The sequence below is a fragment of the Aspergillus aculeatinus genome (assembly GCF_003184765.1).
Source record: "Aspergillus aculeatinus CBS 121060 unplaced genomic scaffold BO66scaffold_111, whole genome shotgun sequence".
Classification (NCBI taxonomy): Eukaryota; Fungi; Ascomycota; class Eurotiomycetes; order Eurotiales; family Aspergillaceae; genus Aspergillus; species Aspergillus aculeatinus.
In genome coordinates this window covers 1-14,638 of record NW_020291580.1, presented here as the reverse complement: position 1 = coordinate 14,638, position 14,638 = coordinate 1, and the positions used below count along the sequence as shown (strand labels likewise).

Genomic DNA, 14,638 nt, shown 5'->3' with positions numbered 1-14,638 from the left:
GTAAAATGGTATAAGGATCGACTAACGGCCGCCTTTGGCTCGCTGAACTCCGAGGGAAATATGCATTTTTCGGGTTTCGTATGTGTGTGTGTTTGTGTGTGTTTGTCTCTGTGCGTGTTCTGGGTCGATTTAGAATTGAGGTGGTGGTATGAACAGGCGTCACGTGGAATGAGGATGGATTCGGATTGACAGGGTCATCTGATGCGAAGTATATGGTGGTGTGATGACGGTGCAGCATTTGGAGAAATTTTAGATCTGCGTCGAGGCTCCGATCAAATTCGGCTGCGAGATGCTCCCGACCTGCCCCGGTCTGAACTTCTTCTTGCGCGAGAAGCTGATGCTCAGTCGACGGCTGAGTCGGCGGACCGGCGGGGTCCAGGCTTCAGTCGAGAGAATCGACATGGGGCGAGATTTCGGGGGCTGCGGATGGGCCGGAACCGCGTAGTAGTCCATTGTCGTCGGGCTGGCGATGGAGGTGCTGGACATCACCGCGTCCTCGTCAATCCCGAAGAAGGATTGGCGCCGCCGGCTGAGGACCTTCTCGCTGGTGCTCTGGAGGGACATGTCTTCCACAATATCGTCGAGGGCGTGAGAGAAGCGCCGCAGGAGCTTGGGCTTCTCGCAGATCGACGGGGCGCGCTGCTCCAGGCCGTACATCTGCAGCGGGGTCGACTCGGGGACATCGTCCCTCACGGGGGTGGAATAGTAGCGGGGGATCTTGTAGTGTTCCGGTCGACGACGAGGGGCGGGCGGAAACCAGACATGGTGATGCGGAGATTGTTGGGAGACGGGGCTTCCGGAGTAAGAGGAACGAGATGAATCGGTGGAGGCGGAGGTCAACATCCTTCTATTTCCGGCAGTGTGTGTGTAATGGATGTTTGTGTTGGGTATGGTGGGTAGGTGGATGAGTGGGTGAAGAGAAAGAAAAGAAACGAAAGGAAGATATTGATTGTTAGGGGAAGGAAGAAAAGAAAGTTGTAACACGGATATGACGAGGGAGGCTGAAGAACGATAGTAGACTAGAGACGATAGACTGGGGGAGGAGTTGTAGCAGCAGCAGGGGGGTTGGTGGTTAATTGACAAAGTGGACAGAGTAGGTAGTAGGGGTAGCAACGAGAACGAGAGGATGAGACCAACTCTCAAACGAGTCAGATGGTCCGTCTGTACTCGGCGTCGGGGGACTATAATTATAGCAGTTTACGGTAGCAAAGAAAGGACGAGAAAGAAACTAAAAGGAGAAAAGTGGGGGCATCCGGAGGATTCACAGCTTCACTGGCCCAAGACGGATGGAGATGGATCCAGTTATTCGCAGTGAACTGCCAGTGGTAATTCGGTGTAATTGATCGGTACCAACTACGCGAGTTGCCAGTGATGGGCCTGGTGGGCAGGAGAGAAGACTCGATGGGATATGCGGATATGCTTAGGAAGCGGACTGAATGAGGAGAATTATCAATCAGATCACCTACCAAGATCTGTCTCGTACATGTATATGTATTATGTACTTAGTATCCATACTACATACATACTACTTAGGCAGTAGGCACTCTAGCCGCCTGACTGCGCCGTTTGCCGTGGGTAGGAAGCAAGCCGATTGGGGTGAGCCAACCGCCTTGACTGGCTCAGTGACGCGGCAATTGGTCGCCATGTCAAACACGGTTCTATGGTTAGCTACTCTGGCTGAAACATGCATGGACAACATCGTTTGATCCGCTTGTCGACACGCACTCAGGTGATAAATAGATCTCAGGAGACTGCGTGGATGTGTGGAAGTGGTGGGAGTGGTGGAAGTGATGGGAATTGGAGGTGTGTGTGTGTGTGTGTGACATCAAAGTGGAGGAAGACAAACAGAGCAAAATTATTGTAACTTAGCATTCATTGCATACTCGGACTAACTGCGAACTGCCTTACCCTAACCACCCTGAGCTAGTACTGTACCCCATTACCATCACATCACTCTTCCTTACCCCTCGTCCCGATCATACTGATTCCTTACCAGTGTGACCAACCTGGCGATGCTGCGCTCAACCGAAGGAAATCATCAAGAGTCAAACTGGGGCGGGCCCCGGGACTAGTGAGTAGTGTCGAGCCAGCCACATTGCCCGCTGCGATGCAAGGTGAAACATGATTTGACTCGCTAGTGTCAAATCGGTTAAAGCGCAATGATCTCATCGGCCGCAGGGGCAGGCCCGCCGGGGCGGGGAGGGGGGGAGGGGGGCATGTGCAATGCATTGCACTAGCATTGGTCTGTTTTCTTTCTTTCTTTTTTTTTTCCTTTCTCCGTACTGCCAGTCTGCCACTGCTGCAATATTCGGGAGTCATGTAAGTTACGGTACGGGCACCCTTCTCCAGCCGAATGAAATGGCGTGCTTGAGAGGACCTTGGGACTTGGGTGTACTGTACCCCGTACCCGAGCACAGTATTGAATCAATTTGCTCAGCCAACCTTCAACTTTAAAACTGATTTCCCCGGTCAACCTGCGGTTCGCCGATCACGGCAGCTTATTATTGACATGATCCTCCTGTTGGCTAACCTATGTGCGGCTCAATGAGCTCCCTCCATTGTTCCACGGGGCAGTGTTGTGGTGTGTTGATTCTCTTCCTATACAACAAGAAAAACAAAGTAGCAAAAAAAAAAGTTTTCCACAATCCACTCCCTCATTCACCGTCTCTTCGTATCCAAACTTCGGCTCACTCACCGGTAGTTCCCACCAGCAAGATCTACTAAATCGAATCACAATGGCCATGCCCGACAGCTCGGGCGTTCATCGAGGGCCGGGAATGTCCCATGTGCTCCTTAGAAGCTCAGACATGAGCTTGAATTTTTCTCATTTTTCCGCGTTCTTCCTCGGCTGCATTTAGGCAGAAGCATATACCACTGGACAAGGGACGGAAAGGCCATCGTCCAATTCACGAAGACAAGACAAACGCAAGGAAAAAAAAACAAACAAATAAATAGCCGCCGCCGCTCCACAATCGTCAATCTAGTAAAGTCTCCACCGTACAAAGAGTCAAGCACTTCGATGGATCAATCCTATTCCTACCGTATCTTTGCTCCCTTCTTCCGACGTCCGGAGAAAAAAGCATGGGTCGATGGACGAATGACGCGTTACCGATTTGCATGTCATATTGTCAATCCGTGCCGACTGGCATACACCGCGGTTGTCGTCTCCGTTTGTGGTGGCAAGTTCTGCGATCTTGGATGGTTGTATCATTGGTGGACGCCGATGAGAAGCCCTAATGTGGCACACGAACGTCCCGTGGCTATGGTTGATGGACGAGGTGTCTTCCCGGACGTCTGGAACTCAGCCACGACCGTTGCTGTCGCGTACAGTCAGTCCATAATCACAGACATTCATGACAGTTCTAGAAACTCAGCGGCGGGAAATCCTATCAATTGATGGTCATCATAGCCGACAAAACCTACGGTAGCTCTCATGTCAGATACATGGATACACACGAATGAGTAGATCTTCGCCACGAGACCGGAAGCCAGGCTCACCAAAACCCCCGGTTTGAACGCAGACATCTTCGTCGGCCGGTGCTATATTTGGATCTGTGGACCAACGGATGGCGTCAACGTAAGCGCAGCCATAGAATCGACTTCCCTCCAGTAGTGTGGCTACCACGTCAACACGACGATGATGATTCGTACATTCAGCGTCGTCGCAATGCATCAACGCACTGTAGTTACAGATGAGTACTTGCACTTGAGGCTGCATCAGCCGGACCCCACTGTCGTCGATCATCTGGAGCGCAAAAGACGCGCGGGCGCGCGCGTGCAGGCCGTCAGTCCGTCACGCACAGTCCATGAGGCATTGAGTCTAGTCCGAACTTCATAAGAAGCGGTCGGTCGGTCGTAGTTGATGCGCTGGGCGGGCCTGTGCAAGACATCTGCTGAGGGCTAACAGCGTGGACACGCAGCGAGCATTGGCCATATTGAATCGACTGTTTTGACCTTCCGAAAGATCAACAACTGACTGCCAGTGGCTTGACAATGTGTGGATGGATGGACGACTTCGTGTTATACTAAGAGTACTACTCACCCAACCACCCCCGGACCTCAATTGGAACAAGACCCCCGAAAAGGAACCACCGCCCACCCCTATTGAGACGAAAATTGACCTTCCATATGATATCGAAAACCCATCAAAAACCCTCTCTACCTCTAGAGTTCAATAGCAAAGCACCACACAGCCAAGCCAAGCGCAAAAGCATCTAAGACAAGCCCCCTCCCGAGTCTCCGAGTGTCCCCCACCGTCGGCGTCGGCGCCCGCGCCCGCGCCCGCGCCCAGCGGAGCACACTGCCTGTCGTCTAACCCTTCCCTTAGTTCACTATAAACCACTGAAACCCTTCTCAGGAGACATTGTCCGAGCATCTGATCTGAGACAGGGGGAGGCTATACCTTCATAGCCAAACCAATCATGCGCATTCCGTCGGGTACGGCACAAATACAGCGGTACCTTTGCAGGAAGACATGCATCGCTAATCAATCACTTATCGCTATCGATAACATGCAGTGTGTAGTAGTAGTGTATCAGCTAGATTACAGTGCAGCCAGCCAACATTCCTTCTAGAAAGAACCCTGTCTGTATTCCACGCCAGCTGCCAGCCGGATGGTCGGCTAGTTACCTGCCAGGAACGTAGGTTGACTTGGGTGTTGGTGGCGTTTCCCCCCATCTCCAGTCCGCCCGATACCGCCAGCAGTCCAGTCCAGCACAGTACACTAACTACACTGCACTAGTCAATTTCCCACATAACAACAAAAAACGTCCCAAATTTTCCTTATGTACCATAAAAACACAACATCTGCCTCTCTCTCAGGCTCAGGGATAATAAGCGCTAATCAAGCTACAGTACTCATGAGGTAATCAAAACCACCTTAATCCCTCGGCTCCCAGAAATCAATAAATAGGGGTGCACCACCGCCCCCGAAGAGAAAACGGGCGGCGGGCCCTGCCCCTATTACGGAGCAAGCAAGTAACTTATGCAACCAACCCTTTTACCCTCAGCAGGATGTCTGTCATCAGCAGCAGCAGCAGCAGCATCTCTCCACCTTTCTTCGTTCCATCATCTTCTTCCATGGTTGCAACCGATCCATGGCCTGATAAGTTAACTCCCAGTGGATTCTGGACGCTTTCTCAAACCTTTATTGTTGGACTCCTAAGTTCCAATAGTACCTCCCCAAGTCACTCATTCATACCGGTACATACATGGTCTGTCTACCTATGCGGTAGGGTAAATGACAACCAGACAGACCCTGAAGCAGGGGGTAACCGTCCAACACAATTTACCTACAGACCCCCGAAGACCCTTAAGCTAAGGTAGCTACTCGTAGCAGCTACGGTACTCCGTACCTAACTAGCTAAGCCCGCTAAGGCTAAGGCTTGAAGCCCCAGCTCCTGCTCCCCTTCCTTCCCTTCGGCTTGGCAAATAATGCCCCGTAGACTAACGAGACTAACGCCAAGAGCTGTTAATTAAACAGGGTCCCCCCCCCGCGGCCTTCAGATTTGGCTTCGTCGGGGGTCCCTCGGGGGCCAGGATTCACAGATACACTACTTCGTACACTAACGCAGGAACTATCGGCGGACTAGTTCTACATAGTACTAAAGCCTGAAGGATGGATGGATCTTGACGCTACCGGCTACACAAGAGGGCGGCGCCTCGCCCGCCTCGGGAGGGTCGGAGATTAGGTGGGGGTCTGTATTGCTCTAGTTCAGTTTGCTATGACTACATTCGGAGGAAGGTCTGGTTCCTTGGAGATGAGATTACCTCATACGGGAGAGGACGGAATCGGATTTACTCCTAGCCAGGAATGTACAGGATCAGGCCCGGGTCTAAGTCAAGAGAAGGTTAAGTAATCAGGTAAATACTTTTTCAATCCATAGTTGGCTAAATCAATAATCAACAAAAACAATCAAGGGTTCCCAAGGTATCAAAGTCATCAATCATGAAGAAAACAGCAGACCTCACAAAAAATATGGACAAGAAATCCATCACCACCAAAATGCTGATACATGATCAAGGCGTCCTGTTCATGCCGTCCTGACACCTGTACATGAAAAATGAAGAAAAAAAAATATGCAAGAAACGAAGAAATGTGCCCCATGTCCACCCTTTCTAGGTATAAATCCCATGTCCCACCATCCCATATACACGACTGGAAAAGAAAAAAACCCCGAATGTTAGTATCGTCTTCCTGTTTGCCCGTTTTTGTTTGCCCAGTCCTTGTCCGTTGTCCTGTTCTTCCTTGACAAGAAAAGAAAGCCCGAAATGGAAGGATGCAAGTCGAAAAAAAAAACCACCCAGCACCGTGAAATACACCAAAGAGAAAAGAAGAATGGGTAAAACAAGGGTTTGTTTTACATGAAAGCACAAGAGGATTTGTGCGTACAGAAGAGAAGAAAGTGATCCAAAAGTTGATCACAGGAGGCTCGCTAGGATTCATCACTGCTTGGAGTGGCGATGCTAGAAAGACGCATGCAACAAGCCGACAAAGCTATCTGCTAAGGTTTCATTGAACCTTTATGCAGCAAGTCCGTTGAACTGGGCAGCAGCCTGGCTGGCTTCAATACTGCGGAAGTTCAATCCCAGAGTGATCAGTTCCTGAAGGCTGGCATTGACCTTCTCATGCATAGCAGAATCCTGAGGCGTGATGTTGCTAATCTCCTCAAGCAGCCGGGAGCGGCAGTTGTAGTAGTTCCTCTCCGCATTCTGAAGGCGCTGGTTGTGGTGAGCAGAGGTCTGCTGGGCAGCCTTCAGGGGGTTGGTCTGAGACTGGGTGGAGCGAGTGCGCTTCATGGTTGGGGCGGCAGTGACGCCGGTCACCCGACGTTTACGTCCAGTTTCCTTCTTCTTGTTGCTGGGTCCAGTGGTAGGAGAGGCGTCGGGGGAGCTGTGCCTCTCGGAAGTGTTGTAGTCGTGAACTCGTCTCATGTGGTCAAAGAGGTTCCATCTGCGGGGGAATCCATAACCCGGAACGGAGCGGTCGCATCCGTCAAAGAGACACAGGTGAGGGTTGTCACCGTGGCCGTGGAATCCGTGGGCTTCGCGCTCGTGGCGGAACAGGCAAGCATTGGACGAGAACTGCAGCTGGGCATCCATGCACGCAGGCATCTTGCAGCGGTAGGGCTTGAGGTGGGAGTCCAGGTATTTGCTAATTCTAGGTCAATATCATTCCTGCCACCAACAAGGACGGCGATACTCACTGGTAAGCACACTTTTGGGTAGTGGGAGGGTGGTTGCAAGGCTTGTCGGACTTGGCATACGGGCAATAGTACTTTCCATCACTGAAGGTAGGCAGGGAGTAGTAAGGGTGATCCCGTGGGTTGCGCAGCTCGGCGCTTTCCTTGGATTTCTGTCGAAGAGTGTCCTTGACGGGCAACGGGGGGAAGAAGTCTGGATCCTGCTTCACCTGAGGTTGAGACGGTGAGGTCTGAATAGTCGGTCTACGAGCACTCTTGGTCGGTCGGATGGTTCTGTTGCATGTCAGTACACCCGTCAATATGTAAGCTCAAAGGGGACTAACCGGTTGGGGTCCTGTTCACTCAGAGGAGGCGTGAGGGGGAACAGAGGGTCTCCGAGGTTGATTCCATGGCTCCCAACGGGCGTGGCAGTGATATCCTTGAGCATGGCATCTTCGTGGGTCATGAAAGTGGGGTATCCAGTGTGGCAAGAGGTAACAGAAACATCATTGCTTGCTTCAGTGAGAGGGGGAGAGACGGGGACGGGCTGAAACATAGTGGTATATTGGTCCATGGGAGATCCTTGGTAGTTCCGGGAGTCTGCGACAATGGAGTTCCATGCGTCGTTGGCAGCCAGGTGGCTGTCATCGGTGTGAGAGCTTTGGCCGACGGAAAGAGCATCCTCGGTTGAGCAGGACTGGGCACCATTTGATCCACAAACATCATTTTCAAAAGCAGAGAAGTCAACCAGGGATGAGTAGTGGTTGAACTCTTGTGCGTGGGTGAAGTCCATGTCATTCTGTTCGGACATATCCTGGATGCTTGAGAAATCGGACCCGGCGTGATGATACATTACATCATTGGGGCCAACAGTGGTTGGCAGAAGTTGTTGGGAGAATGAATACGACAACATCTGGACTTCGGGAGATTCAGGCTTGGACATGGCACCGTTGTCAAGTGCATCCACGTCGCTCAGAGCCCAACCCTTGAAGTCACTGGGAGTTCCATGGCTGTGGTGGGTACTTGAACACAAAGAGAAATTGTCCTGGCTCGAAAGTTCATCATCCTGGATTCCTCTGGAGGCCATGTTGGAGAGTCCTGGGATCATTTGTGATTGCCTTGACTGGGAAATGTGGTCCATGTGGTGCATAGATGACTGGGACAAAGACATGTTTTGTGGTTCAGACTTGATCTGAGTAGGGGTCATTGTATGTTCCAGACTGGCTGGATGGTTGGGGCGAGCACTAAAAAGCAACTTTGAGTCAGTACACCAACTTCGCTTGATACGAGAAGCAACAAAAGCAAAAATTCAATCGTGCATTGGGAATCCATAATGGACCAGGGCCTATGATCATGTTAGATTGAAGACTCGTACATGTTAGGTGAAGATCTACCAACCAGGTGGGTGAGAGAAAGAATGAGATCCAGGTACTGAAAGGGTCCATCTTGCGGTTGAAAGTCGGTTTGAAACGAGGCCGATGGTCAAAGGGGAGGCGAGTTGACTAGGTCGCGACATCCAAAAATGATTGGCCTAAGTGAAGTGACCGAAATGTGAACGATGGGGCCATGAGTGCAAGGGTCGATGATCCATTCGAGTCCAATTACTACAAGGGTAGCAACAAACGGTACGGGACGAAGTGAAATCGAGGGTGAAGGTGATACGGTCCAAAATTTGTTGTCTTATTGTCAATCCAGGTCAAAGCGTCAGTCCTGAGGCCATTCTATACATTGTGAATCCAAGTCGCGGCAATTCTCAATCCAGGAGAAGGTGGAATCCAAGTCTGGTACGGGTTCATGAAGCATCAAAAAATTCCAAGACGGTCAAATCCAAGGGCAGCATTCCAACTTCCACACAGGCTTAGTGTGAAGAGATCCAGGGGTTCCAGGCAGAAGCAGAAAAGTGGTCCAGAAGTGTCGAGAAGAGTGTGCAACATTAAACAACACTCAAGAGTGTCCAGTCACACAGCGGCCGCTGTGTGACGCATGTTTATTCAAGCCACGGCAAGTGGATGAAGTTCGTCCTGTGACGAAACAGGCCAGATGGGTTTAAAAGTCCAGGAAGTCCAGTGGGCGATATGCGACGGGGCGAAAGTAGGCGCGAGACGGAGATCCAGAACGGGTCGAGAGGCAACAAGCGCATGGGGAGAAAAAAAAAGCAAACAAGAAACAAAGAACGAGGGATCTACCTGTTATTCGTCGTGCTCAGACACAAGCCCGGGAGAGGAGCAAAGAAAGCAAACAAAGCAAGCAGATCCGATCCAGGATATGGACTGGGTTCCAGAAAGATAGATCAGGCTGGTATCAGGGCCAAGGAACTGATTCTGCGTTTTTTCCTTCAAGATCCACGGACTGGAACTTGTCTGACAAGAGAAAAGAGGCCTGGGAATCGAGTAAGATGTGGAAGAGAGTAAGCTAGCTGATTTGACTGTGACAAATCGAGCACAAGAGTGATAAAGTGGGGTGGTATCTCGAGAGTAGAAGTGGAAGAAGAGTTGGGTATCGCTGATGTTTGGGTATCTAGAGTGGGAATCTGTTGGGTTTCTTCTTCGAGTCTGGTGTGAGATAAATAGGAAAGGTCGAGAAGGATCCCATCTGGAGGGGCATCGAGGGCCTTTAAGAAGCGATGGGATCGCATCTTTTTTTTCTCGCTCAGGAGACAGGGCGGGGGTCGTGTGTGTGAGAGGGGTGGGAAAAGGAGAAATTGCCGTCCAAGCGTGTGCCGGGCTTTGCATGCTCATGCAGCAGGCGGACTGCCTCATTCTTCCCAGAGTGGGAGAGCAACGGACGATGATTTGACCCTGCAAGACATGGCGGTGATTATGGTGCAGCGCCAGGTGGTGTTGTTCGCGCACTATCTACCAATGAATTAGTGGAGAAGCGGCTTGACGTGGCCGGGCGGGAGAAACGCGATGGATGAAAGTGGATGAGGACGAGTGAGAGTGGATGAGAGTGGTTGAGAGTGGCCGAAGATTGGATGGAAGTGGATGCAGATGGAGGGATAGTGGATGTATCATTTGGCACCGGCACCACCCGGGCAATTCCTTCCAAGGAGCGGTGAGGCGGCACAATGGGCGTGATTGGCACTTCGCCCCGTAGACTGAGCATGATGCAATGGCAGGCAATGGCAGGTAATGACCGTCGCGTGCAGAACTAACAAACTAACGCAGCGCCCCTGACCATCAATCAGAGGCAATCAGAAGCAATCAGGAGCAATCAGGAGCCGGTCAGAAGCCATCAAAAGCCCTCAGGTTCAGCCCCTGCCTGCCCTCGTGAAATTCACCAACTCTCGGCCTGCCATCGGCTGGCTGAGATAACAACACGTCAAGACCCCTCCTCCTCTCGGGGAACAGGGTTCTGAACTCTCCTCCTGCATCGCATGCAAGCAAACAGCGCTGTCACAGAACTCTCGGACTCACGGACAACTTCTCCCCCTTCACCCCTTCACTCCTTCACTCCGTCCACCCCCCCACCTTCCCAAAAGTACTTACAGCTCCGACGATGAGGTGTTACGTTTCATCAGCATGAATAGGGACCTGCATGGATCTCGAGGATCTGGTTTCGAGGAGAATAGGAGGCAGAAATCGTCGCATCTGGCACCACGGTCTCCAGATGCGCCGGGAGGTTGGGCAGCAATGTCATCATCTAATTACGGATAGTTTCGGGCGAGTGGGAACTAGACGGGATCTAGTGAAATGATTTTCATATTTTAATTGCTTGTCTTAGAATGCTAATTAGATATTCAAGAAAAGAACCTGTTTCTGGAGTCCGCTGATTACGAATACCGAGGGAGAACTCCGGATCATGGATTCCTATTTACGGAGCGCTCAGGATCTGTGTCTAAAACAGGCAATGTCAGCAATGGCCAGCAAATAGAATGGCGTGAAATGACAATGCAACAAGGCAGGCATGGATGTGTATCAGATAAAATTGAAAGATGGTATACGGTTTTCGTTCAGCGGTCCGAGACCTCAGGTGAACTATGCTTATTGGTAGGTTGTTCATCATCAAGGGCGCGGGGGCCCTCCAGCGAACATCCATGCGAAAGGAGGGGCAAGAGGAGAGAGAAAAAAGGAAACAAATGGTCTGCTTACCTTCAGCTGATCTGTGAGCATGGTTGCCGATTTAGGCGACGGGGAAAAAAAGGCAAGGACAGGAAAGCCTGTTTCAGCATCCGACCTGACAGTTTCGTGGACCTGTCAACATGAAGACAAGAGGTCCAGATCTTGTCATGTCGGATGCAGACAGCACGACAGCGCGACATGCGCAGGTTGGCTGCTGAAACAACGCGAGGGTTGTCTGTTGTTAGAGAGGGAAAGGAAAAGAATTTTGGCGTGTGGGAAGCGGGCTTATGAACCAAGCGAGTATCACGTGAATTTGCGAGGTTTGCACTGAATCGTGGGGAAGTGCCAAAGTGGTCGGTCACGGGTTAGTCAGACAGACAGGTCGGACACTGAGTGGCTTTCCAGCTTCTATGGTTCGTTGTCCGGGCCGAGCCGGTTGGATCTTGTTTCCAAGTTGCGACTACGGCGGCAATACTAGTAATTCGAAGACCATTCCTCTTGAGGTAACGCTACATTTTAGCAGCTCGAGATTGGGATGCTCGCGACACTGCCTTCAATTCTTCGATTCTTGGCGCTGCTGCTAATCGCGCTTGCACTTGAAATGACTCCGGAGTAGGCCACGGTCTATTCCATCAGGCTCTAATCGGAGCAAGCCCTCCCATTGAGAGATTCAATTGAATTGTCCCCGTCCGTGGTACGATACAATATATCCAGATGCTCGATGGCGTAGACACGGCGCATGTTCGTTGGCTCGATCTCACTACAGACGCAGCTGAAGCACAGCATCGTCCGAAGACGTTGCGATCTCTTGCATATGACTTGAGAAATATATATTGACGCTGTGTGTCGGCCTTGCCTTGCAGTGAAGTGCATGGTGGCCACAGAGTTGACTCGTTACACTGAGCACAACCTGCCTCTTCAGGCATCACATGACGGCGGTGGCTCGGCCACCACCATTCTAGCGTTGAGACCGCGGCCTATTGACATCACTGCACCTTGTCAACACTAACCCATTAGCTGACCTGCAAGAAGTCCATCAACAATGAACTGGACCGGAGGACGTCTCCGACGTCATTCTGCTATTCACGCAAAGAGCAGAAAGCAGAAGTTCAAGAAGCAGAGCACAAACACAAACCCCATGGCCACGGGAGCTGCGCTTCTCGACCTACCAGCGGACTGTCCTCGGCAGTCGCCGGGGGAGGTGAGTATATCCCACCATCGGCACGAGGTCGTGCAGGACAGCTAAGAATGAGATTGCACAAGCGTAGCAGGGAAGTTTCTCCAGCCTCCGTCATCGAGAGTCACCACAGACTCTCCAACGACAAGGAAGACTCACAGCCCCGCCAGCGTCTGGACCGCCTCCGACGCGAGCTCCTGAAAAAGCCCGATTGGGCCGCCGTTGCCGCAGCACGGCCAATCCAGATCGCATTCCCCACTCCAGAGTCACAGGCAAGGTTTGGGAAGCGGAGAAAGATAACGGAGAGTGATCGGACGAGACTGGGCACTTCTGGCTCGCGCTCAGTCCATGTTGTACGGCATAGGAAGCGCAAGGGCTCTCCCATGGAGGCGGTGGACTTCTCACAGATGAGTCTGAGAATAAACGGCAAGCGAGTGGTGAAGAGAAATACGGACTCTGTACCAGATCAACCAGTCAATGTCTCTTCTCAGTCGATGCTGCTGGACAGCGACCGACCAGTCTCCACCAATCAATGCATGCGGGCGCATTCACCTCAGAGTTTCGATGGCAGTGATGTCTACCAAGACAGCTCGCTTTTGCTTGGAAGTTGCAAGCCGTCGGAAATTGTACATCCAACGTCATCGGTTCTTGACTATGAGTCGTATGTCCCGAATCCAGCAAGTGTCATATCAAACAGTGAACTGAAGCGATGCTTGGGACCACTTGAGAGTTCTCAAAGCCTGAGACCATACTCGAGTGAAGCTATTAGTCCTAGCCTGCAACCCCAGAGAGCCCCACGTGTCATATCGAAGAGCGTACTCGAGCAAGATCTACTTGAACAGAAGGACTTGCAACGACACTCGAGTCGCAGTACGAGTCCTGATCGGGAATTACTAGTCCGGCGACGGTTCACAATCGATGATCAGATTGACGCTGAACGAAAGGGTATGTTAAAACTGCCCTGGACTCACAGAGGTGGAAGCATGCCTCAGGATCAGTACAACAAGGACAGATTGAACACCAGAGCCCGGTCACCGCTGTCGATCGAGTCAGATGGGCGGAGACTGGACCATCTGTCAGCTACGACTCCGCCTCTCCATGAATATGCCTGGCTCCCAGGACCACGTCTGCGACTGGAGAAAGAAAGACACAAAACTGACACGACGAGTCTCAGATCACGAGCAAGACCTACCACAAGCTACAGAAATGCAAGGCAGGATTCATCGCTGAAGGTATATGGGCAACCCGTGCCGCTCGAATGGGAGTCTCATCGCCGACCGACACAAGCTCCAGCATGGGGTTCAATTGATATGGCGAAAGGACTATCGTCCTACAATTCACCCAGCGTCAGCACGCCACAGAGATCTTCAACATCGGAAGCTGCTCTAAGCCCGGGCCAATTTAGATTCACTAATCCCAGACTAGAACCCAAATCTACCGTAGACTACCGACAGTCTACCTTGCCCTGGAGAGCGACTGGCCCGACCACTCGACACAGACAACCAGTCCATACGTCTGGCTTCGTGCTCTGACGGATGAGGATGACAAAGGCCCTCAGTTGTTCGTTGCATCGTTAGCAGTCCGTAGTCAGTAAACTGGAGATAGTGTGGATACATCCTAATCATAAATATCATCTAAAAGCCATCCCGAAGCATACTTCAAAAATCACCACAACGTATATACCTGCAGGCCAGCCCGGAGCATCGCAAATCTAGAACGCACCCTGCACAACCAACCCCGGCCTTTCCACACTCCCATCAGCATCCCGACCGCCCTCAACCTCAACCTCGACCTCAACCGGCCCCAAGAACTCCCTGACCACCTCCTCAAACACCTCCTCGCCAATCTCCATATGCCTCCCAGGCACAGTCCGAAACACCAAGGCGCCCTTCTCATCCAACTCCCGCAACCCAATCCAATCCTCCTTGTAGATCTGCCTATCTCTCAACCCAACCACCACGCCATCAGCATCCACCCCGGCAAACCACGCCGACTCCTTCGGATGCACCACCCCATCCTCCTCAAACATAAGCATCACAAACTTTTCCAGCGAGCTCAAATTCTCCTTATACGTCTCATTCTTGACCTCGCGCTCATTATTCACATCCGCCAGGAAATTGCTGTGCTGGAGGTAGAGCTCCATCTCCGATTGCTGCTGCTGCTGCCGCCGAGCAGCCCCAAATTGCGCATCCCCATCTCCATCCCCCTCCCCCTCCCCC

At 51.7% G+C, this 14,638-nt stretch overlaps 5 protein-coding genes across 5 annotated transcripts; 1 reads left to right on the top strand and 4 right to left on the bottom strand.

The window, feature by feature from the left end:
• Positions 1 to 249: 249 nt before the first annotated feature.
• Positions 250 to 843, bottom strand: BO66DRAFT_338037 (uncharacterized protein; the record flags this gene model as incomplete). The annotated part of the gene is made up of 1 exon (XM_025644349.1): positions 250 to 843. The coding sequence occupies one exon, from the start codon at positions 841 to 843 to the stop codon at positions 250 to 252; it is 594 nt and encodes a 197-aa protein (XP_025497538.1).
• A 5,679-nt stretch (positions 844 to 6,522) lies between these two features.
• On the bottom strand, positions 6,523 to 8,388 carry BO66DRAFT_338033 (putative C2H2 finger domain protein; the record flags this gene model as incomplete). Its single annotated transcript, XM_025644348.1, has 3 exons — positions 6,523 to 7,153; positions 7,206 to 7,475; positions 7,526 to 8,388. 3 exons carry the CDS (start codon positions 8,386 to 8,388, stop codon positions 6,523 to 6,525), a joined length of 1,764 nt encoding a protein of 587 aa, XP_025497537.1.
• A 979-nt stretch (positions 8,389 to 9,367) lies between these two features.
• Positions 9,368 to 9,882, bottom strand: BO66DRAFT_396769 (uncharacterized protein). Its single transcript, XM_025648562.1, has one exon. It carries the CDS (start codon positions 9,814 to 9,816, stop codon positions 9,517 to 9,519), a length of 300 nt encoding a protein of 99 aa, XP_025497536.1. The 5' UTR covers positions 9,817 to 9,882; the 3' UTR covers positions 9,368 to 9,516.
• Positions 9,883 to 12,127: 2,245 nt separating this feature from the next.
• BO66DRAFT_396768 (uncharacterized protein) lies at positions 12,128 to 14,057 on the top strand. The gene has a single exon (XM_025648561.1). It carries the CDS (start codon positions 12,491 to 12,493, stop codon positions 13,949 to 13,951), a length of 1,461 nt encoding a protein of 486 aa, XP_025497535.1. The 5' UTR covers positions 12,128 to 12,490; the 3' UTR covers positions 13,952 to 14,057.
• Positions 13,898 to 14,638, bottom strand: BO66DRAFT_396767 (alpha/beta-hydrolase). The gene has a single exon (XM_025648560.1). It carries the CDS (start codon positions 14,560 to 14,562, stop codon positions 14,131 to 14,133), a length of 432 nt encoding a protein of 143 aa, XP_025497534.1. The 5' UTR covers positions 14,563 to 14,638; the 3' UTR covers positions 13,898 to 14,130.